Source organism: Chenopodium quinoa, unplaced genomic scaffold (genome assembly GCF_001683475.1).
Source record: "Chenopodium quinoa cultivar QQ74 unplaced genomic scaffold, ASM168347v1, whole genome shotgun sequence".
NCBI lineage: Eukaryota > Viridiplantae > Streptophyta > Magnoliopsida > Caryophyllales > Amaranthaceae > Chenopodium > Chenopodium quinoa.
Window position 1 is genome coordinate 3,481,827 of NW_018742738.1, and position 23,019 is coordinate 3,504,845.

Here is a 23,019-nt window from a genome sequence, read left to right on the forward strand (position 1 = left end):
AGTTCAATAATCTAGGTTAATTACTCCTATCATGAAGAACTAACAAGCAATCCCATATAATCAAGTTTAGTCGCAATCCATCATCAAAATCACTCCCAAACTCACATAATCACCAATAGGTTGAGTTTCACCCAACCCCTAGCCAAGAGGACTACTCACAATTCATTGTGAGTACATGCAAATTCCAAGTTTGGATTATAAGCGATTCTAAGATTTGGAAAAACAAGTGATTATCTATGGACAAAGCTAACATGCAACAACAATATATCAAGATTGAGAGAAAATCAAGTGGCTTACAAAACAAAAAATAAAATCAGAAAATAATGAAGGACAAATGAAAGAAGTTACTATTGAAGCTTCAAAAATGTTGGATAATTGCTGAAATTCTTGAGATAAATCTTGAAATTTGCTTCTACAATGATTAGATTTGAGAGTTTCTAAAACTAAATCAACTAATTTAATGAAGTTGCTAACTAAGAGAGAGTATCTTTTTTGCTGAAAACTATTCTACTGTTTTTCTTCTCTCTCCCCGAAAAACGATCTCAAAAGGACCTTAAATTGTCCGTACAAAATTGGCTGAGATTGGGAAAAGGTCCGACCGAACTCTGGGTAGGTTCGGTCGGACTCAGGGTAGGTTCGGTCGAACTCTGTGTAGGTTCGGTCGAACCTCCATGATCCTTGTTTGGTCGAACTTTTGAGGTTCGACCTCTCCTGCAAAATTGCTGAAAACTGGTTTGACACTGCCTACACTGCACCCAGGAGGTTCGGTTAAACTTTTCAAAAGTTTGACCACACCTAGGTTCGACCGGACCTTTCAGAGGTTCGGCCACACCTTCTCTTGCACTTCCTTTTCTTGCTTCCTCTCCTTCCCTTTTGCTCCTCTTGCCTTTGTCCATGGCTTCCATACTTGGCCAAGGGGCCTCCCACCGTGCATAGGACCGTCATGGAACCTGCAGAAGATACCAAAGTTCACGAGAGCATGGGGATGATAAAATAATGCATAAAGATTATCAAAATAAGCGCAAATAAGCATTAATTTTCATCAATACATAAAGAAGCCATAAGAGGATAAATGAGGTGGAAAAAACTAAGAAAAATAAGAGGAAAAAGACCTAAATGCTACCCCTAAGAGTGACATAAATGTCACTCATCAAACTCCCCCACGCTAAGCCTTTGCTCGCCCTCGAGCAAAGCAAAGGAAAATGAACAAGGGAGAAAGAATTAGTTATTCAAACATGCAAGGAACAAAAGAAAAACCGAAATTGCTTTTAGCAAAAGCAACAAGCCATTTAAACCCCAAGGTCGCCGATGAGGACGAGTTGTGATCTCGTGAGGGTTTCCAAAGAGCATACCCCACAACTCTTAATATCTTTTCTTCCAATTTTAGTAAGTATTTCATATTCTTGCTGTCCCTTTCTAGGTCATGCCGAGGTTGGATGGGCTCCAGTGCCCCTTTAGGCGGAAACAAGAACAGGTAAATGACGCCAAACGGAGGACCACTCAAAATCTCAACTTTGCTGAATATGCTAATTATATGTCTGAATTAAAGATTAAAGCAGTAGAGTTGCAACAACAGGAGCTGATCCAAAATCTGATGGCTGCTAACGATGCTGCCAAAAACCAAGCTAATGACCTTGAGCTAAAACTAAAGAATGCTCAATCTGATCAGAAGGCATTAGAAGACGCTGATAAGGAGAACACAAAGCTCCGGGCGGAAGCTGGTTAACCTGAGAAACAAGCAGCAGGATGAGATTGCAAAGGAGCAGACTCGGCTGGTGGAGGAGAATGAGCGGGAAAATGAGGCCCGCCTGAAGATTGCATGGGGGCTCCTTTATCAAGACATTGACTTTGATGTCTACAAACTTCGGTATGATTACGCCACTGCGGTGTATGATGCCCAAGTTCTAGGAGAGGCAGCTTCGCCTCGCTTCAAAGACTGGGATAATGAAGAGGACTGGCGGAGGGCCAACAAAACCAAGACAGCGAGCCTCAAGCAGGACCAGCCGAAGCAGCAGCTACCCCCTCAACCTTGAATCAGCCACTCTAATTTCTCAGGCAGTATGCAATTTACTTTCTTTTTTGGCTTGTAGGCCGGGTATGTTGTAATTTTACCAACTATGGAGTTGGGTAACATTAGTTTTTTTTGTTTCTGCACCGGATGTGATTCCGGTTAACGATCATTTTTGCCTTTGTGCCAGTTTTAATTTTATAAAGTATTCCGACTCAGTCGGTTTTTTATATTTGCGTTTGAATTTTACATATATACTGCAAGTCTTTTATATTTTACCTAACTATTGAAAAGCATGCGGCACATAGTAATCCGATCGCTCTTTCCCCTGGACGGCTGTGTGGTTTGTTTCATTTCAAATTGATAGATTAGCTGGAAAATATTTGATACTTTGAGAAGTATGGGATGTTTTTAGGCCAATCAATCACAATAGTGATTGCCCAAAACCAAGTGCTTAGCCGGCCATTTAAATGAGTTCTTCCAGCCTCTTACCTAGGCGGTAAATTCCCGTCTGGAGTGGTTGCATAGCCGTTACACAAAACTCTTTTGCCGTAATGGGAAATTCTGTGCAATTTTGGAATAAAAAGCCTAAGTAAGAACTTTTGTCAAAAACCGGCTAAGGCCTTAGGACATCTAGTATTTCGAAAACGTAAGTGTTCAATAGACTATTCTTGTCAGATGGCTATGAATTGACTAATTTTTTCGTTCAATCTTTGTCGTCTGCATTGGTGCGTATAGCGAGCAGATAGGCTGCTATCTGTAATGATTACACCCGGAGGGGTGTCGCTGGACGCCATTGTCCTTATTGGGATAGGCGATTTTGTGAAATAAGCAACCATCCGGTTATTGGCCTTTGGTCTTGTTCAAGACAGGTTGTGTAGCTACTAAGCGTTTTTGTGCCTAGTTTATTGATCTGGCCATTGGCCGCATGTCACTTGGACGTTGAATTCGCTACCAAGTTTCGAACTTAGTTGGTTTAGCAAATAATTCGTCTGTGCATTGCCCAAACGGAATGGTAATTATAAAAACAATAACACAATTGAGAACAAAACGTAGTGTTTCATTAATAAACTTTTTGTTTAAAAAAATTTACAATTCTCAGAAGTAGTACTTTTTTAAGTTATCTACATTCCATGTTCTAGGCAGGCGTCTGCCGTCTGGAGTTTCCAAGCGGTAGGTGCCATCCCTAACTTATTCATAGATCCTGTAGAGGCCTTCCCAATTGGGAGTTAGTTTTCCAAGCTCGTTGGCTCTACATGTTGCTTCCATTTTTCAAAACACGAATTCAACAATTATCAAAGGGTGCTTGTGTACTTTCTTGTTGTAGGCTCTTGTCATTCTCAGACTGTATATCTCATGATGTAGGGCAGCATTGCCCCTGCGTTCCAGAAGGGAATTTAATGGGAGCCGCATGGCCTCCCAATTGGCCTCTTCATCGTAAAGCATGACCCTAAGAGTCAGCTCGTAATGTTTGATGGGCAAGACGACCTCAACACCGTATACCATGAAAAATAAGGTTTCATCGATTGCCCCTTTGGAAGTTGTCCGGATGGCCCATAGGACATAAATCAATTCTTCTGCCCATAAACCACCGGCTCTTTCAATTTTGCTTTTGATGTCGTATGAGATGAGTTTGTTAAAGGCTTCAACTTGGTCGTTGTCTTGTCGTCGGCCAAGTCTTAAGGTGAGGCGTTTCAAACTAAGGGCCAATATCAAACACCATAGACATAGGTACCCCAAACCGGGTTATGATATTCTTCCAAATGAAAGAGATGACATCCTTTGTCTTGATGTTCTTGATCGCCTCCGCCTCCACCCACTTGGTGAAGTAATCCACAACCACCAGAATATAACGCTTTCTGCCTGGTGCAGGCGTATAAGGACCCATGATGTCCATTCCACACTTAGCAAATGGGACTGGGCTGTGTATTGCCGTCAGATCAGTAGCCGGGCGGTGAATAAGCTTGCCAAACCTCTGACATTTGTCACATTTCTTCACCAGCTCTTTGGTATCTGCCTCATAAGTAGGAAAAAAATAATACTGCCTTGTTCTGACGGCTAGGGACCTTCCACCTATATGGGAGGCGTAGTATCCCGCATGCAATTCTTCGAGAACTTCTTTCCCCTTTTCTAGGATAACAAACTTTAATAAAGGTTTAAGAAAACCCGCCTTGAAGAGCTCTTCGTTTCTCATCTCGAAGTTTGCTGCTCATTTCTTCATGATGGCTACCTCATGTTGTGAACCAGGGACCATGCCGTCTATTAAATATGCCCAGAAGTCATCCATCCAGGTAGAGCTTCGGTCCAGGATTCCAATGGGTTCTTTATATATACTTCTTCTTTCCAGAATATCCCAAAAGACTGACCGAGGCTTATCACAGCAACTGGAAGATGCCAGCTTGGACAATGCATCTGCCTGGTTGTTGTCTGACCTGGGCACATGACATAGACGAAATTCTTCCAGTGCCCCAGCCTCCTCTTTGACTGCCAGAAGGTATTTGATCATAGCCGAATGAGTTGCTTCGTATTTTCCCTCATACTGGCTTACGACCTACTGCGAATAAGAATAGGCGTCAATTTCCCCTGCCGCCTTACACATGTGGATTCCGACTAGCAGGGGTTCGTATTCCGCCTCGTTATTCGCGGCCTGAAACTTAAACCGTAGTGTATATTCAAATTTGTCCCCCTAAGGAGAGTCATATATAATTCATGCACCACAGCCGTTTTTTGTCAAGCTCCCATCTACATACGCTTTCCTAACCTGATCAATGTTATTCGGAGGAACCGGTCGTGTCATTTCAACAATGAAGTCAGCAAACGCCTTACCTTTCACTGCATTTCTTGGTTCGAAAGTGATTTCAAGACTTTGCATTTCAATAGCCCATTTCAACATTCTGTTGGATGACTCCACGGTGGACATTGGCCGCTTGAGGGGCTGGTCGGTGTAGATTACAACCGGATGTGCCAGAAAATAAGGCTTCAGCTTTTTGAAGGCCATATATAGAGCAATGCCAAATTTTTGTATCATGGGGTACTGGAGTTCAGCATTTTTTTGCACATGGCTAATGAAATAGACAGGGAGCTAGATGTCGTCTCTTTCAGCAAGGAGAACAGAACTAAGGGCATAGTCTAAGACGGCTAGGTACATGTATAATGTCTCTATGGGTAGAGGGATAACAAGCCTTGGCAAAGAGTGCAAGTGTTCTTTCAGTTTCTGAAAGGCCACCTTAGCAGCATCCCCCCATTCAAATCTAGTCTTCTTCCTGATTGATTGGAAGAAGTAAAGGCATTTGTCACCTGACCGGCTGAGGAACCTCCCAATGCAACTAGGCAACCGGTTAGTATTTGTACTTCCTTAACAGTGCGGGTTGACTTCATGTAAATAACCGCCCGTATCTTCTCAGGGTTAGTCTCTATCCCTCTTTGATCAATCAGGAATCCGAGAAACTTCCCAGACTCAACACCAAAGACGCATTTCTTGGGATTTAACATAACCTTATGCCGCCTGAGTGTGGTGAAGGTTTCTCGGAGATCAGCAAGGTGATCCGTCTGTTGCTTGGATTTGACTATCATGTCATCAATATACGCCTCTAAATTTCTTCCAATTTGATTAATGAAGACTGTATTAATCATTCGTTGGAATGTAGCCGGTGCATTCATCAAGCCAAACGGCATCACAGTATAACAGAATAACCCTTGATCAGTGCGAAGGCTGTATTCTCTTGATCTTTTTTCCACAAGGGTATCTGATGGAAGCCAAAATAGGCATCCATAAAACTCAACAAGGCATGTCCGGCTGTAGAGTCGACCAAACTGTCAATCTTTGGAAGTGAATAACTGTCCTTTGGACATGCCTTGTTGATGTCTTTGTAATCAACACACATACGCTAGGTACCATTCGGCTTTTTTACAAGCACAACATTCTCCACCTAGTCGGGGAAATTACATGGCCGAATAAACCCAGCACCCAGCAGCTTTTTAACTTCGGCAACTGCCGCCTAACTTCTTTCCACGCCGTGATTTCTTTTATTTTTCCGGATCGTCTTTTTTTTGGATTCACGTGGAGTTTATGGATAACGAGATCCGGCTGACGCATGGCATCTCTTCCACTTCAAAGGCAAAAATGTCTTTGAATTGTTTCAGCAATAGGTGCAAATCTGCTCCCTACTTAGCATAAGCAGCCTAACCAATCTTAATAGTAAGCTATGGACGACAGTCATCTAGAGGTACATCAATATGTTTACCAGCCGGCTGGGGACGGAGCTCATCTGACCGTTCATCGGTCAGTGATTGCTATTTTTTCTCTTTCTTCACCTCCACCAGCTCATGAGCCTTTCTTTTCTTTCGGGTGGGCTGACGTCCTTGACATTATCAAGGTCTATTGGTTCTCGTCCTTGACCATCTAAGGCCAATGTGGACTTGACGGTGATGAGATAACACTCCCGTGCCGTCTTCTGATCCCCATTCAAGGAACCAACAAAATCGTCATCCTTTTCATACTTGATCAGCATGAGGGAGGAATGATTACCGTCTTGGCCTCATTAAGAGTTGGCCGACCTAAAATAATGTTATAGTCGGTCAGCTCCTCAACTACCAAGAACTTGATGATCAGGTGTCCTCCTTCTCCTTTCTCTCCCAGCCGGATGGGTAGATCAATCCTACTGACTGGGTACACCATCCCCCCTCAAAAACTAACCAGGGGGTGGTTTATCGGGTGTATGCTTCTGGGCTTATACTTGAGCTTCTGTAAACATCTCTGACAGATGATGTCCGACGAGCTGCTAGTGTAAATAAGGATTCTCCCAACCAGGTGATTGGCGACCTTACATTCAATGACAACCGAGTCATCATGCGAGTAGCGGACGTTGCTTCTGTCCTTCTCATTGATCAAAACATTTGGGAAGGTGGAGCTAGCTGACGCCTGCTCATCATCATCATTGTTCATCTTTTGAAGATGGCTTTTGGTGCCCCATATGGTAGGGCCATTACATGAGAACCCGCCTGCTATAGTGTAGACATGCTCTTTGTCAATTTCCGAGCGACTAGTAGGATGAGGTGTCTTAAATGGTTGCCTTGGGTTCTTCTTTTTAGTCCCTTTGGACTTAGAAATGTAGGACTTTAACATCCCTTTGTCAGCTAGAAGGTCCAACGCCACCTGAAGGCTAAAGCATTCGTTGGTGTCATGGCAACCTTCCTCATGATATTGGCAATTTTTTTTTTGTTCCTTGACTGAATGGAAATTTTCGTTGGATTCGGCTTTTCTAGAGATAGCCGGTCCTTAATCTCCATGAGGATGGAGTTGCAGTCCTTGTTAAACTCGTACTTGCAGTCGTACGGTTGAAATTCTTTCTTTTACTTCTGGGACGGCTGGTCAAAATTACCCACCGCCCAAACTTCTTTCCTTTTCTTGCTCTCTTCTTATTTCTTTGCCGGTTGAGTAGGCCGACTGTCTTTTTGTTTGTCATACTTCTTCGAGTCCAACTGACTTCCAGGCAAGCAGAGGTTGGTTGGTTGAATATAGCTTTCCACCTCCCTTAGGGCCGCCTGTAAAGTAAACGCTCTTTTCTGATAAGGTCGAACTTAAAAGTCGACCCGTCTCTCATACGCTTAAGGAAGTCTGTGAAAGCTACTTCGTCAGAAAGTCCCTGAATTTGAATTCTGGTCAAATTGAATCGCCTAACGTAGGAGCGTAATCCTTCTCTCTCTCCCTGCTTAATGGTGTTCAAGTCAAGACTTATTTTCTTCGCAGGGATATTCTTTGAGAAGTTGGAAACAAACAAGAAGGCAAGTTTCTTGAAGTTGTCAATGGAACCGGCTGGCAGGTTGCCAAACCATTGATCGGCAATGCCCTTCAATGTAGTCGGGAAGCATCGACACCAATTGGCATCGTCCAACTCCTGTAAATACATGAGGTTGGTGTAAGCCATGAGGTGATCTTCCAGGTTGAAGGTACCATCATAAGTACCTACCAACACATTTTTAACCTTGGTCGGCTGTGCCGCCTCGGTTATTTCCCAGGTGAACGCAGAAGGTTGTTCACCCAGGCAAAGAAGACGAAGCTACCAGTCTAGTGGCTTAACATTGTTGTATGCCGCCTGACCTCCGAAGAGAGCCAGCTGCATAAAGTGAGGAGAATACGGGCCGTAGACCATAGACGATACGTACGTATCATTACCAATCATCTGAGGGCTAGAGTGGAAAGTATTACCGCCTGTATGGCTCTCATGGAGGGATTGCACATTCCCTGCAGATGTATTCTTAAAGCTGTCTAAAAAGCTTGATGTGGAAGCTGACTTAGACAAATGTTGATTCCTCTTACTGATGATGATCTCCTGAGCATCAAGAGTTGATTTTTTGTTTCCCACCAGATGTTCACCCCAGCGGGTATTTTTGGTATTCCTCTTTGGCAAAAGAATCCTTGACTAGTCAAGAGTCCCAGATGCCTTGTCCTTTGGATGTGGAGTTGGCTTTTTGTCCTTGACTGGCTTCCACTTTTCTGGAGGAGTCTTTCTTGCCAACTGACCCTTACTTCGGCAAGCCCGGCTCTTGGTAATAAGATCCTTGCTTTTACCCTTGAAACTAGTCATGAACTTCATGATTTCGTCCTGGGTGACTGGGGCGGATCCACCTGCCGTATGGGTTTCCCCTTTTGGCTGACCAGGGGGTCGACTTGCACCTGCCTTGCTTGCACCCCGTTTGAAAGTGTCCCTAGTCCGGTAGTGCTTGGTTATCAGAGAGCCATCATTTTCTATATAGGTTTCGACCTGAGTATCATCGTTCTCTTGGTCAGTAAAGACCTCCAGCTGGTCTACCGGACGGTCAGGAGGTTGTACAGACTCTTAAACCATCCTTGAGGTACTCTCCCCACAGACGGAGCCAAATGTTTTGGTTGTTTTTGTCCCTTGGGAGAGTTACGTCACAAAGACAGGTCCGACTCGAGTTGCACCTGCAAAAACACGGAGACTCCGGTTGTTGGAGCTCCGCCTCTGACGGTCGAGTTAGTAACTTGAAAAGGAATAAAGAGTACAAAAATTAAGGTGGGTATCTTCTTGGATTTCAAGCTCAGGTGTTCTCAGATGTGAGAGAAAATGTGTGTAATAAATGATTGAATGTGTCCCCAAAATAGGGGAATATATCCCTATTTATAGGGTGGTTGTGGGGTGTGCCCCTATCTAGGTCAGTTGACCTAGATTTTAATGGGCTGTGATTTTTTACGGCGCTCTTGGAGATTGGGCCCTTGAAGGCCGCAATTTAAGGAGATATCTAAAGGGGACATTTGTCATATGGCTATTGGTCCACTTGGACCAGCCCGGGCTTGACACGTGGCCTTCTCTCATTGGTCCACATGTCTAGTGTATTTTTACCCTAAACAGTAGCCATAAGTTAAGCTAATTTCATTATATAATTACGAATCAATGAATTTTTATTTACAAAGTATATATACAATATATATAACATGCAATATATTTATATTTAACACTTTCAAACATAAACATCGTGATTTTTTTGACGGAAAGTATATTAATTATTGTCCTAAAAATTTATTTTATTTTTAAATTTATTTTTTATAAAAATTATCCTAAAAATTTATTTATTATAATAATTACCTAAATTTATCCTAATATAAATACACTTTCTTATCTTAATATTTATTTTTATAACTATAATTACCAAAATTATACCTATTCAATAATATATTAGTTATTATCTAATATTTGTTAATATTGTAATTAACAAAATTTATTCTATTTTAAATTATGCTTCATAGTTCTAAGAATTAAATATAAAAATGTTTAACTTAATATTAAAAATTATATTAGAATTGTATGAATAATATACTATCACTATTTAATTTATACAGGAGATCGAAACAAATTAATACTAGACATGACCTGATATGATAAAAATATATGTATTTTCCTTACTTTATATAAGGAGGACAAATAATTTTTTTTAAACATAGAAATGATATATGTAGCTTACTAACATTATATAACTGTAGACATCTATTTGTGTCTCCCCAAAACCAAACCCATTGATGAATATCTTTCACGTCGAATCATAATCGAATGAAGTGAAAGTGTGGAAAGTCTAGTGTTGCAGTTAGTTTTTATTAAATTCTCTCTTTCTGTTTTCGAAAACCTATTTTATTTTATGAAAATATCCAATCCAGTTTGGTCCAATACAAGGGTCCAATAATAGTGTAGTAAGATTAGGCTTGAAACGAGCTTTCCAACGATATATTATAAGCCCAATTCCGATGAATAATGAGGAAGTTATGACCAAATTACTAAACTAGGTCTGGTTTGATCTTTATATGCGGCCCAATGATCTAGAGGAGGGCCTATTATGAATTATCATTCCTAATGCAATTATGATTGATTATAGTCTTTTAGAATCTTCTAGAAGGTTCTTTTGAATCGTAATGGGATTATGATTGATAATTAAGTTTTATGAGTTTTATTTGGAATAAAAGAAGTGTTTTAAATGAAAGTACAATTTTACCCCTCGTACGGACTTTTACGTTTAAATTTTATCAAAAATAGAAAATGTGTGTGAAAATTTCCTACAGCGCTGAACGCCAGGCTGTCGCCTAGCGACAAGCCCTATTGTGCGGCGACAGATGCTATTGAGGCGACATCGATGTGTTTTATTCCTCTTCAAACTCCGATTCTTTTTTATCTAATCCAGACTATGGATGTCCATTCGGTTTTCGATTTGGATTTAGTCTAAATCTGATCCAATCCGAAATATATTTCGGTTTTCAATTTTTCAATCCAATCCAATCCGAATTTCTCTCTTGATCCAATCAGAATAAAAATTCGGTTATTTGGATCCAATCCGAAAATCCAAATTATAACACATTATTTTTTAGCGCCTAATACAAGTATAAAAATAAAGCTTTAATAAAAATAAAAGTCTTCAAAATCATGATGAAAATAAATAGTTCAACGTCAAGTCATTAATTAATTAATACAAAGTCTCCCTATTTTATTTTATGTAGTACTCCCTCCGTCTCTTTATTAATGTCCACTTTCTCTTTATTATGTGAGTAATAAATGATAGAAAGTGGACATTAATAAAGAGACGGAGGGAGTAGTAAGTATTTGAGCTAAATTGAAAAAAACAAAAAAAAATAAAAATCTATATTTATACAAGCTTAATTTTACAATTCAGTTTTCAGTTTGGTTAGATCTAATTAGGGTAAATCTGATCCAATCCAAAAATCTGAATTTTTAAAAAATCTCAATCCGATCCGATCCGATTTAAAGTTCGAATCTGATCCGAATTGATAATTCGGTTTGGATTGGATTGGATTTCGATTTTTATCCGAATTATGGACACCCTTAATGCAGACTATTTTCATTATATATAGCGTCATTAGACCTCCAGTTTTAATCATCAATTATCATTAATTCTCACCCGGCCCAATTCTGACCAACTCTCATCAGGAATTTCTTAATTTACTCCTTATCTTTCTAAACCAACTTTTCACAAACATAATTCCTCTCACATTAGATCCAGACACACCTATCCATATTCGAAGTTTCCTTCTCCATAGACGTGAAAGGTTTGATATTTCTGAGGGTTTGGTCCTAAATCTCTATTTCATTTATTTAATTTAATTGTTTAATATTTTATTTTCCTTGAAATTACTAACGTGTGTTTTTCACTATTTTGTTATTAGAAAGAGGTACAAGGCATCCAAGTAAGTGCTTTAATTGTTTTATTGATATTATGATATAGAAATCATGTTTAGGCTGTTATTTTGATTCCTAGTATCATGTTAGGACGTTTTATTGCTTCCTAGTATCATGTTTAGGGTAACAACTAAAAATTCCTAATATCAAGTATGATTGTTGTGATGCATCTTATTGTCTTTCCTAATATGCATGTTAGTATCATGTTAGGGCTAAAGCTTTGATATTTGATGTTTAGTGACATGCTAGGTTTTTTTTATTAATCTTTTTTAGTATCATGCCTAGGATCTTGCTATTATTATTCTTTAACATGATAATTTTAATTAAGATTACTATGATTATTATTTTGATTATAATCATATTATTATTATTATTATTATTATTATTATTATTATTATTATTATTATTATTATTATTATTATTATTATTATTATTATTGATTAGGGGATTTTGCTCCTACCAATCGGAATGCGCCACGTGGGCCAATCAGGTCCCGCCAAGTGTCCCCAGTTGGAACTGTCAGGGTTTGCCACGTGGCACGCGCTTATTCGTCCACCTTGGACCTATTATGTCATGACATGTGGCATACTCCATGCCTAATGGAGAAACCGGCCACCCAGGCCCAACTTCCAAGGGAAGCCCAATCGGCCCTAGGTTAACTTAAACCTAGGATGGGCACGTTTCCCAAGGTTATAAATACCTCCCTTAATCCTCATTAAGGGGGATCACGAAAAAAAAACACATTAATTACACACAGTAATAACCGGCTGATCTCGCTAACAAAGCAGATTACCTACATTAAACACTCTCACCTAGAGAGACCCAATCACTTTAATTTTCGCATTAATTACTCCTTAATCAAGTACTAACTTAACCGTTGGAGGCGGAGCTCCCAGGAGTCTCCGTTATTTTGCAGGTACAGGCGTCCGGTTCCAGTCTCGGAATTGTAACTCTCCCGCAGGACATCAGAAAACCCCGAAACATTTGGCGCCGTCTGTGGGGAGAGTACTTCTGAGATGGCATCCAAGTCTGTACCGACTCCTGAAGAGAGGCGTCCCCTAGACGACCCTCAAGTTCAGTCGGACCATGATACCGAGAGTGAATTTGAAGTTGAAGCTCACACAACTTCAGACGGGACCCTAAGGGCCCGACGTACCCGCCATACAGAAAGGAGGGAACAGGAACATCTTCAAACAGGAAGCGAGCCAGCAGGCGCACCGCCTGTTCGGCAATAGCCGACTGATGGGTCTGCTCCCATCACAAGGAACGAACTCATGACCTTCATGGGGGACTTCAAGGGAGAGATTCAAGAGTTGATCAACAAGAAGCCACCTGCTCCAGTCAAGGAGCAGTCGGCCAAGAAACCCTCCACTTCACTGAAGAGGAAGCCAGTTCAAGGACGAGAGGCGACTCCTCATCCTAAATCTAGGAAGCGGGAGCCACCTGCCCTTGATTTCACAAAATTCCGTTATCCTACAGGAAATAGGAAACATGTTCGTCATATTCAGGCGGACGGGTCGAAGCAAACATTCACAGACGCTCGGCTACTGCTAGAGCAGAAGAAGAGTGACCGATTGTCAGAGTCGGCCTCTACTTCAAACTTTCAAGATAGTCTGCGAAATGCCTCGATGAGGCATACTCAGTGGTATCATGAGAGTCAGTCAGGCGGCACCTCCCGTCAGTCCGGCTTTCATAGCGACCAGGCGGTACCAAACTTACCATTTGTGCCGCAACAACAGTATTTTTTGCAGCCACCTCCGTTTGGTGGACCTGCAGCAAAAAACGTCCAACCTATGGACTGGCAGCTACGGTTACTTAGACTTGGTGAACAGCCGTCGGCCTTCTCCAAGGAAATTACTGAAGCCGCTCAGCCGGCCAAAGTGAAAAATGTACTAGTAGGCGCCTATGACGACACTACTAACCCAGAAGACCATCTGATGGCATTCACCAACCTAATGTACCTTCAAGGGTTGGATGATCCCACTTGGTGCAAGTGTTTCCCAACGACTCTCAAAGGAATCACACAACAATGGTTCGGCAACCTGCCGACTGGTTGTGTAAATAGCTTCCAGACGCTTGCTTACTTATTCACCTTCAACTTCGCCATGAACATCCCTGCGAAGAAAACGACCCTTGATTTAGGAACAATTCAGCAGGGCGAAAAGGAGGGGCTTCGTTCTTACATCAGGCGGTTTAACCTGGTGAGAATACAGATTCAAGGGTTACCGGATGAGGTAGCCTATACTGACTTTTTCAGAGGTCTCAAAGACGGGTCTACCTTCAAATTTGATTTGGTTCGAAAAAGGGTGGCGACTCTTCAAGAGGCCTTGATTGAAGCAGAAGCCTATATACAGGCGACTAATCTTTGTACGGTAAAACAGTCGGACGGGAAAAGGTTCGACAAAAGAGAAGGACGACAGAAACAGTCGTCAAACAAAGATGAAAAGAGAAAAGAGGTCTGGGCGGCTGATTCCTCTAAACAGCCGGCCCAGAAAAAGAAAAAAGAATTCAAACCATACTCCCCAAAGTATGCGTTTAACAAGGATAACCAGTTTATCCTAAAAGAAATCAAGGGACGGATCTCAATTGAGAAACCGGTCCCCATGAAGGGTTCTGCAAACAACCGGAACCAAGATAAATTCTGTGCTTATCATGATGATGTTGGTCATCACACCAATGACTGCATCAGTCTCATGCGGTATCTGGACCGCCTGGTGATAAGCCGTCGTCGAGCCTACCAAAGATAATAATTCCTATCTTGGTCTCACTAACAATAGTAAGGGTAAGAAAGGGTCGAACCCAAGAGAGGCGTTGAATCAACCACCGAGTACTACCGTTTAAATAAGCTAAACGAATTCTAAATTGGGTTGGTTTTTAGTAACTTCTTCTAACATAATTCAACTAAGCTAAGAGGAGGTTAACAATATTAAGAGGAATCTAGGGCTTGGGTTATACCACTCAACTTCATCACAAATCACAATTAGCATGCAACAATCAAGGTAAATTAATGGGATAAATTAGGGGAAGTCATCTAAAGCACCCAACTACTCTCTCAAGCTAGAGGGATTACTTGAATCATGAATACGACCTACTCTCGTGGTTACATAGCATAAAACAAGTGTTAAAGCATAATCACGATGACATAAACATTCCCTTGACCGGTAATCCCTATTCTCATGGCATTTCGGGTCAATCAAGCATAAGGGAGCTAACTCAAGTTCATCTCTCGATCCTTCGTTGAGAAAGCTTGGATAAATAGTTCTAGCAATGGCCATATACAAGAACTAAGCAATTAAACCACTTAAGCTCAACTAATTAACATCCCACAACAACCAAATTAGCACATGCAACAAGTAATTAGTGACTACATTGAGGGTTTTGCCCAAACCCTAGAATTTAGACTACTCACAATCCATGGGGGTTAAAGCAATTAAAGATTTCAAGCAATTCATGAACAAATTCAAACTAAGGATTAAGCTAATTAACAATCCAAAACATGCAAGAACTAGCAAATAATTAACAACAAAGTAAAGAGAAGTAGAAAAGATGAGTAAGAAATGGTTACTATGAAGCTTCAAGGTGAGCAACAATGGTGGATTTTGTCTTCTACAATGATTGAATTTGAATAATTCCAAGCTAATAATTGAGAACTAACTAATGATTTGAGAATTTAATGTTCTAAGACTACAAACTAAGAGAAAAGCTCTGAAAAACTGCCTCCCCCGTACAAATGAGCTCTCAAGGGGTATTTATATGACCCCCAAATAAAAAGGACGGAGAAAACAAGGAAGGAGTTCGACTGCAGGTCTGCACGGACGTGCCAGATTTGGCACGGACGTGCAAAACTAAGCACGGCCGTGCCAAGTTTGGCACGGACGTGCAGAGGGGGCAGAATTGAGGCATAACGTACTGCTAAGAATCGAGCAGTTCCGCACGGACGTGCAGATATTGGCACGGACGTGCAGCTACATCTGCACGGACGTGCTTAATTTGGCACGTCCATGCAGGCCTTGGCAGAATGTTCTGAGTTTCTGGAGCACTTCTGCACGGACGTGCAAAGTCTGGCACGGTCGTGCACCCTCTTCTGCACGGACGTGCTAGATTAAGCACGGCCGTGCAGGCCTTGGCAGCTTGCTGAAGCTTTCTGGAACCTCCTGCACGGACGTGCAAGGTCTGGCACAGCCGTGCAGGGTCTTCTAAACCCCTTTTTTTCATCTTTTCTTCTATAATGCTCCTTTCCTTGGCTTCTTTCATCCATCTTCTTGCTTCTAACCTCGGCTTTGTATCCATGGGCTCCATTTGGTCGTTCTTTTGAACCTAGAATCTCAACAAAAACACCAACAACCCGTGAAGCATAGGATACACAAGAATTGCATAATAATAGAGTAAAAATGAACCAAAACGCAATTTATATCAAGTAAACTAGGTTCAAAACACCCTAAAATCGTATCAAATAGCAAGTTATCAAATCCCCCCAAGCTAAGCTTTTGCTCGTCCTCGAGCAAAACAAAAATGTCAAACCAAAGGAGGAAAACAAATTGCTAATCATCAATCCAAGGAGAGGCAACAAGGGGGAAGCATACATAACAAATCCGCATGGTGACAACCATCATCACTTTTAGCACAAGTGAGAAGCAATTTAAACCTCTAAGTCGCCTTAGAGGACGAGTTTTTATCTCGTGAGGGTTTCCAATGAGTTTGCCCCACAACTCACGCAGTCCACAGCACATCGCCAAAAATCGCACAAGTTCAATTTTTCGCCCAAGTCAACTCATCGGGATATGAGACACAAGCAAGACAAGTGAACGACTTTCAAGAATTACCGATCATACAAATGTACACATGAGTTGGGGGTAGAGAGGAAAACTAAAGAAGGTTGCACTAGGATACTTCCTTTGGCCTTTTACTAGTTCATTAGAGCACACCTAGATATTCCAAAGTTGTAATGAGCCCTCTTTCGGTTATAAAATCTCAAAATGCTAGTCCACCTCCCAAAATGCACACCCAAGGCCCCTTAATTACACTCTAACTCGGGAATTTCACAAGAAACAATAAGCAACAAATTCGACAATGTGTGGGAGGCATCCACAAGTTGACCTCTAAAGAAAAGAAAATCAAAATTTTGAGAATTTTTGGGGGAGTTTTTTTTTTTTTGTTCTCCCTTCTTTTCTATTTTTTTTTTTATTTTTTTTTTCTCATTTTTTTTTTTACATTATTGCCCTCGCCTCTTTTAACTGTGAGCGGCTCTTTCTTTATTCGAAACGTGTGGCTTATTATGCCACTTATTACACATAATACAAGTATAACCAATTCCCTAATAGAGTTTCATTTCGGGGAGGAAGTGAGGCACATTAAGGGCACAAGGGACCGCAATTTGACTCAAACATATCCTACTTTGGGCAAATTTAACAATATCCTATGCTAGATGTGCAATTGAGCATTCATCGACTTTCATTTCATATACACTAATGCAACCAGGATTAATAGACCTCTAAATGACCCCATCTCTTGCATACACCCTTCTAAGAGAACTAGTACTCATCGCTCAAGAGTCAAGCAAGAAAAACATATAAGCATTGTCATTTGAGTCTCAACCTTGGGAAATTTTTTTTTTTTTTCATTTTTCAATTTTTTCATCATTTTTTTTTTTTTGAAGAGAAAGCGAAAATATTCACATTACTAACTAGAGAGGGAACACTAATATTCACATGACAAGAGGTTTGGATTTCAAGGAAGTTAAATTGGATTAAGGGTCTTGGATATTAGGGAAATGAAACAACCAAAACAAACGCAACCAAACAAACCAACATGTCAAGAAGGCATGCAAATGACTCCCCCCAAGTTATCATAAACATTGTCCTCAATGTTAAGCAATAAAAGCTCATAAAAAAAAGGAGAAAGAAGACTAACTCAAGGATCGGGTCTTCTTCGACGCTTGAACCTCCTTGGTACCTTTGTTCCTGTTGGTTGTTGTTGGAAGACATGCACTTTGTGCTGTTTTTTTTTTTCTTCTTTTGTTTTTTCTTTTTTTTTTTTTTTTTAAGTTAATCCACTACAAAAATATTCGGGTTGCCTCCCGGAAGCGCTTCTTTAACGTCACTAGCTTGACGAAATTGCGCTATCCAAAATTAGGGAGGATCAAGGCACACCTTTTTGACCCATCTCATTGTTCCCACACACTTGCCATTTTCCTTAGGCAAAATAATCACATTGCTATCATCACTAGAAATGCAACCAAACATCTTGTCTATCAACTTGATCTTGTTTTTCTTTTTCTTCTTGGCCCTCTCTTGCTTTTTCACCTCCGGAGCATGAGTCGATTCATCTTGTGACTCCTCCATGTCTTCTTTCAAAATTTTAACCAAAACATCAACCCGATGAACTTGTTTAACCATGGGGTCATTCAACGTTTCCGGAAATGAGAAAGAGATTCTTTCATGCCCAACATGTAAGGTAAGTCGCCCTTGTTTCATGTCAATATTAACACTCGCGGTTTTCAAAAAGGGCCTACCCAATATGATAGGAATTTTGAAATCCTCATCCATCTCCATGATTACAAAATCACAAGGCACAAGAACCTTCCCCACTTGAATTGGGATGTCCTTCAAGACTCCCAATGGGACTTTAACCGAGCGGTCGGCTAGTTGGATTGACATTTTGGTGGGGCTAATCTCCCCAAGATTTAATCTTTTTGCCATAGAGAGAGGCATAAGGCTAACACTAGCCCCAAGATCACACAAAGCATTTGTTGATTCAAGATCTCCAACCTTAACCGGTATAGCAAAACTACCGGGGTCACCAAACTTCTCGGGAAGCTCATTTTGAGGAATAGCACTTATCTCCGTTGGAAGAGAGATAGAATCACTCTCCTCAAGCCTACTCTTGTTAGAAAGAATATTTTTCAAAAACTTTGCATATGTAGGCATTTGAGACAAAGCATGGAGAAGTGGAATGTTTGATTGAAGTCCTTCCATTTCATCAAGGAACTTAGAAAGTTTCTCATTTAGCATCTTCTCTATCATTCTATGAGGGAATGGAATATGAGGCTCATATGCTCTCAATGGAGCTTGACTCTTCACTTCTCCCTCATCTCTCTTTGAGGCACCCTCATCACTCATTTTTGACCTTCCTCTCGCCTCCTCACTCACTTCATTTTCAAACTCACTTTCATCTACCCAACTATCTCCCTCATCTCCCTTTTTGGCAACATTTTCTCTCATAATTGGAGTTTCATACCCCCCTTCCATAATCAAGGTGATTGATTTCGCTTGCTCTTTTGGATTCATTACCGTTGTGCTTGGAAATTGACCACCGGGGTTAGAGGTGCACCCAACTTGTTGTGCAATTTGAGATAATTGACTTTCAATCATCTTGTTGTGTGCTTGGAGTTTTTGAATTGAGCTACTAACTTCCCCATTGATCTTGATTTGTTGGGTCATGAAGGTTTCCAAAACGGATTCAATGTTGGATTTTGGAGGAGGAGGGGCTTGATTGTATTGGGGTCTTTGTTGGACATTGTCTCTTTGATTGGGGTGGCGATAGGGAGCTTGTTGTTGTGTAGGGGGTTGATTGTAAGGAGGAGCTTGGTTGTAATTGTTTTGAGGAGGGGGAGCTTGATTGGGTTGTTTCCACCCAAAATTTGGATGTTGTTTCCAACCTTGGTTAAAAGTTTGGGAGTAAGGATCATTCCTACCAAGTGAAGCCACATGCTCCGTTGTAGTGTTGCAATAGGATGCCAAGTGGTCATTTCCTCCACAAGTCTCACAAGACATGACTTGTGGGGAGAAGCTACCGGGGACATTGTTCACTTGATCTAGCTTTCGAGCTAACATATCAACCTTGGAAGCAATAAGATCTATTGCTTCAAGATCATGCTTACCGCCCTTCTTGGGTTGACCTTGCCTTTTATCACCTCCATAAGCATAATGCTTAGCCACTTCCTCAATCATTTTGTAGGCCTCGTCAACCGATAGCTTTTTAAGGCTACCTCCGGCTCCCGAATCAAGGTTGGCCCTTGAGGTAGGAGTAAGACCATCATAAAAGCTTTGCACTATGATCCATGAGGTGAAACCGTGGTGAGGGCATGCTCTAGTATAATCTTTGAACCGCTCCCATGCTTCACTCAAAGTTTCATCAACCTCTTGGTTGAAGTTTGTGATCTTTCTTCTTAGTTCGGCGGTCTTTTCCGGAGGACAATACTTTCCAAGAAAGGCTCTAGTGACTTCGTCCCATGTACTCAATGATCCCTCTTCAACCGTTCTCAACCAATGTTTTGCTTTATCACGGAGGGAGAATTGAAACATGTGCATACGGATGAACTCTTCCGAAATGTTGTTTTGCTTGATAGTTGTACACAACTCAAGAAAGTTGTCCAAATGAGCAAAAGGACACTCATGAGGACTACCTCCGAATTGATCGCTTTGAATCATACGGATGAGTTGAGGTGAAAGTTCAAAGTTGTTTGCATTTGTGGTGGGAAGACGTATGCCACTCCGAAGTTGGAATGCGTTGGGGTGGTCATAGTCTCTTAACAATGGTTGAGGAGGATTCTCTCCCATGTTATCTTCTTCGTTAGTTCCAAAAACCTCTTCCGGATCGGAATCCGAATATACAATGGAAAACTCGGGTGTGCCTTGCAAGAGTCTCCTCACGTTTCTCAAAGTCCTATTTAGCTCTGGATCAACGGGAATAAGCGGTGATTGCTTACTCTTTCGTGTCATGCAAAGTCAAAAAAAGCTAAGAAAAACGTTAGCAATGACTATCGCAATTTAAACACACATAAACAAAAATTAAGGTAAGAAAACTACTATACATATACACACATCTAGTCTCATTCAACAATAATACATTCAATGTGACTTTGCCTCCCCGGCAACGGCGCCAAAACTTGATAGGCCGTCGTCGAGCCTACCAAAGATAATAATTCCTATCTTGGTCTCACTAACAATAGTAAGGGTAAGAAAGGGTCGAACCCAAGAGAGACGTTGAATCAACCACCGAGTACTACCGTTTAAATAAGCTAAACGAATTCTAAATTGGGTTGGTTTTTAGTAACTTCTTCTAACACAATTCAACTAAGCTAAGAGGAGGTTAACAATATTAAGAGGAATCTAGGGCTTGGGTTATACCACTCAACTTCATCACAAATCACAATTAGCATGCAACAATCAAGGTAAATTAATGGGATAAATTAGGGGAAGTCATCTAAAGCACCCAACTACTCTCTCAAGCTAGAGGGATTACTTGAATCATGAATACGACCTACTCTCGTGGTTACATAGCATAAAACAAGTGTTAAAGCATAATCACGATGACATAAACATTCCCTTGACCGGTAATCCCTATTCTCATGGCATTTCGGGTCAATCAAGCATAAGGGAGCTAACTCAAGTTCATCTCTCGATCCTTCGTTGAGAAAGCTTGGATAAATAGTTCTAGCAATGGCCATATACAAGAACTAAGCAATTAAACCACTTAAGCTCAACTAATTAACATCCCACAACAACCAAATTAGCACATGCAACAAGTAATTAGTGACTACATTGAGGGTTTTGCCCAAACCCTAGAATTTAGACTACTCACAATCCATGGGGGTTAAAGCAATTAAAGATTTCAAGCAATTCATGAACAAATTCAAACTAAGGATTAAGCTAATTAACAATCCAAAACATGCAAGAACTAGCAAATAATTAACAACAAAGTAAAGAGAAGTAGAAAAGATGAGTAAGAAATGGTTACTATGAAGCTTCAAGGTGAGCAACAATGGTGGATTTTGTCTTCTACAATGATTGAATTTGAATAATTCCAAGCTAATAATTGAGAACTAACTAATGATTTGAGAATTTAATGTTCTAAGACTACAAACTAAGAGAAAAGCTCTGAAAAACTGCCTCCCCCGTACAAATGAGCTCTCAAGGGGTATTTATATGACCCCCAAATAAAAAGGACGGAGAAAACAAGGAAGGAGTTCGACTGCAGGTCTGCACGGACGTGCCAGATTTGGCACGGACGTGCAAGGCTAAGCACGGCCGTGCCAAGTTTGGCACGGACGTGCAGAGGGGGCAGAATTGAGGCAGAACGTACTGCTAAGAATCGAGCAGTTCCGCACGGACGTGCAGATATTGGCACGGACGTGCAGCTACATCTGCACGGACGTGCTTAATTTGGCACGTCCATGCAGGCCTTGGCAGAATGTTCTGAGTTTCTGGAGCACTTCTGCACGGACGTGCAAAGTCTGGCACGGTCGTGCACCCTCTTCTGCACGGACGTGCCAGATTAAGCACGGCCGTGCAGGCCTTGGCAGCTTGCTGAAGCTTTCTGGAACCTCCTGCACGGACGTGCAAGGTCTGGCACAGCCGTGCAGGGTCTTCTAAACCCCTTTTTTTCATCTTTTCTTCTATAATGCTCCTTTCCTTGGCTTCTTTCATCCATCTTCTTGCTTCTAACCTCGGCTTTGTATCCATGGGCTCCATTTGGTCGTTCTTTTGAACCTAGAATCTCAACAAAAACACCAACAACCCGTGAAGCATAGGATACACAAGAATTGCATAATAATAGAGTAAAAATGAACCAAAACGCAATTTATATCAAGTAAACTAGGTTCAAAACACCCTAAAATCGTATCAAATAGCAAGTTATCACCTGGCTGAGCAAGGTGATCTTGACACTTATGTCAAGAAATCTACGGGGAACACTTCCTCAAAAAAGCAGTCGGCAAAAAAGAATCAACAGGCCGACAGCTCTGATACAGATGATGCAGTCGTCTACACCATTGCAGGCGGCTTCTCGGGAGGCGGCCCCACTATTAGGGGCAACAAAGACAATATCAGGCGGTTAGACGTAAATTCCGTTCACCAAGAACGGCCGTCCAAACATTCATTTCCTGAGATTGTCATCACTGAAGAAGATCTAGGAGGGGTAAGAGGGCCGCATGACGACCCTATCGTTATTGAATGTAAAGTGGCCAACCAGAGAGTTGGCCGAATCCTCATAGATACCGGAAGCTCCTCAGATCTCATTAGTAGCAAATGTCTGTCGAAACTAAAATATCAGACTGATTGCATACATCCGGCCTCCCACCCTTTAGTAGGGTTTGGAGGAGGAGTCGTCCACCCTCTGGGACGAGTGGATTTGCCCATCCGCCTGGGCGAAAAAGGGGAAGGACGACACATGGTAGTCCGGTTCCAGTCTCGGAATTGTAACTCTCCCGCGGGACATCAGAAAACCCCGAAACAATTATAATTATTATTATTATTATTATTATTATTATTATTATTATTATTATTATTATTATTATTATTATGTTGCCTG

At 41.2% G+C, this 23,019-nt stretch overlaps 1 protein-coding gene across 1 annotated transcript; it reads right to left on the reverse strand.

Annotated features, from left to right (window-relative positions):
- Positions 1 to 17,837: 17,837 nt before the first annotated feature.
- Positions 17,838 to 20,267, reverse strand: LOC110724037. Its single transcript, XM_021903436.1, has 2 exons — positions 18,514 to 20,267; positions 17,838 to 18,429 (listed from the first exon to the last, which is right to left on the reverse strand). Exons 1-2 carry the CDS (start codon positions 20,265 to 20,267, stop codon positions 17,838 to 17,840), a joined length of 2,346 nt encoding a protein of 781 aa, XP_021759128.1.
- Positions 20,268 to 23,019: the final 2,752 nt, after the last annotated feature.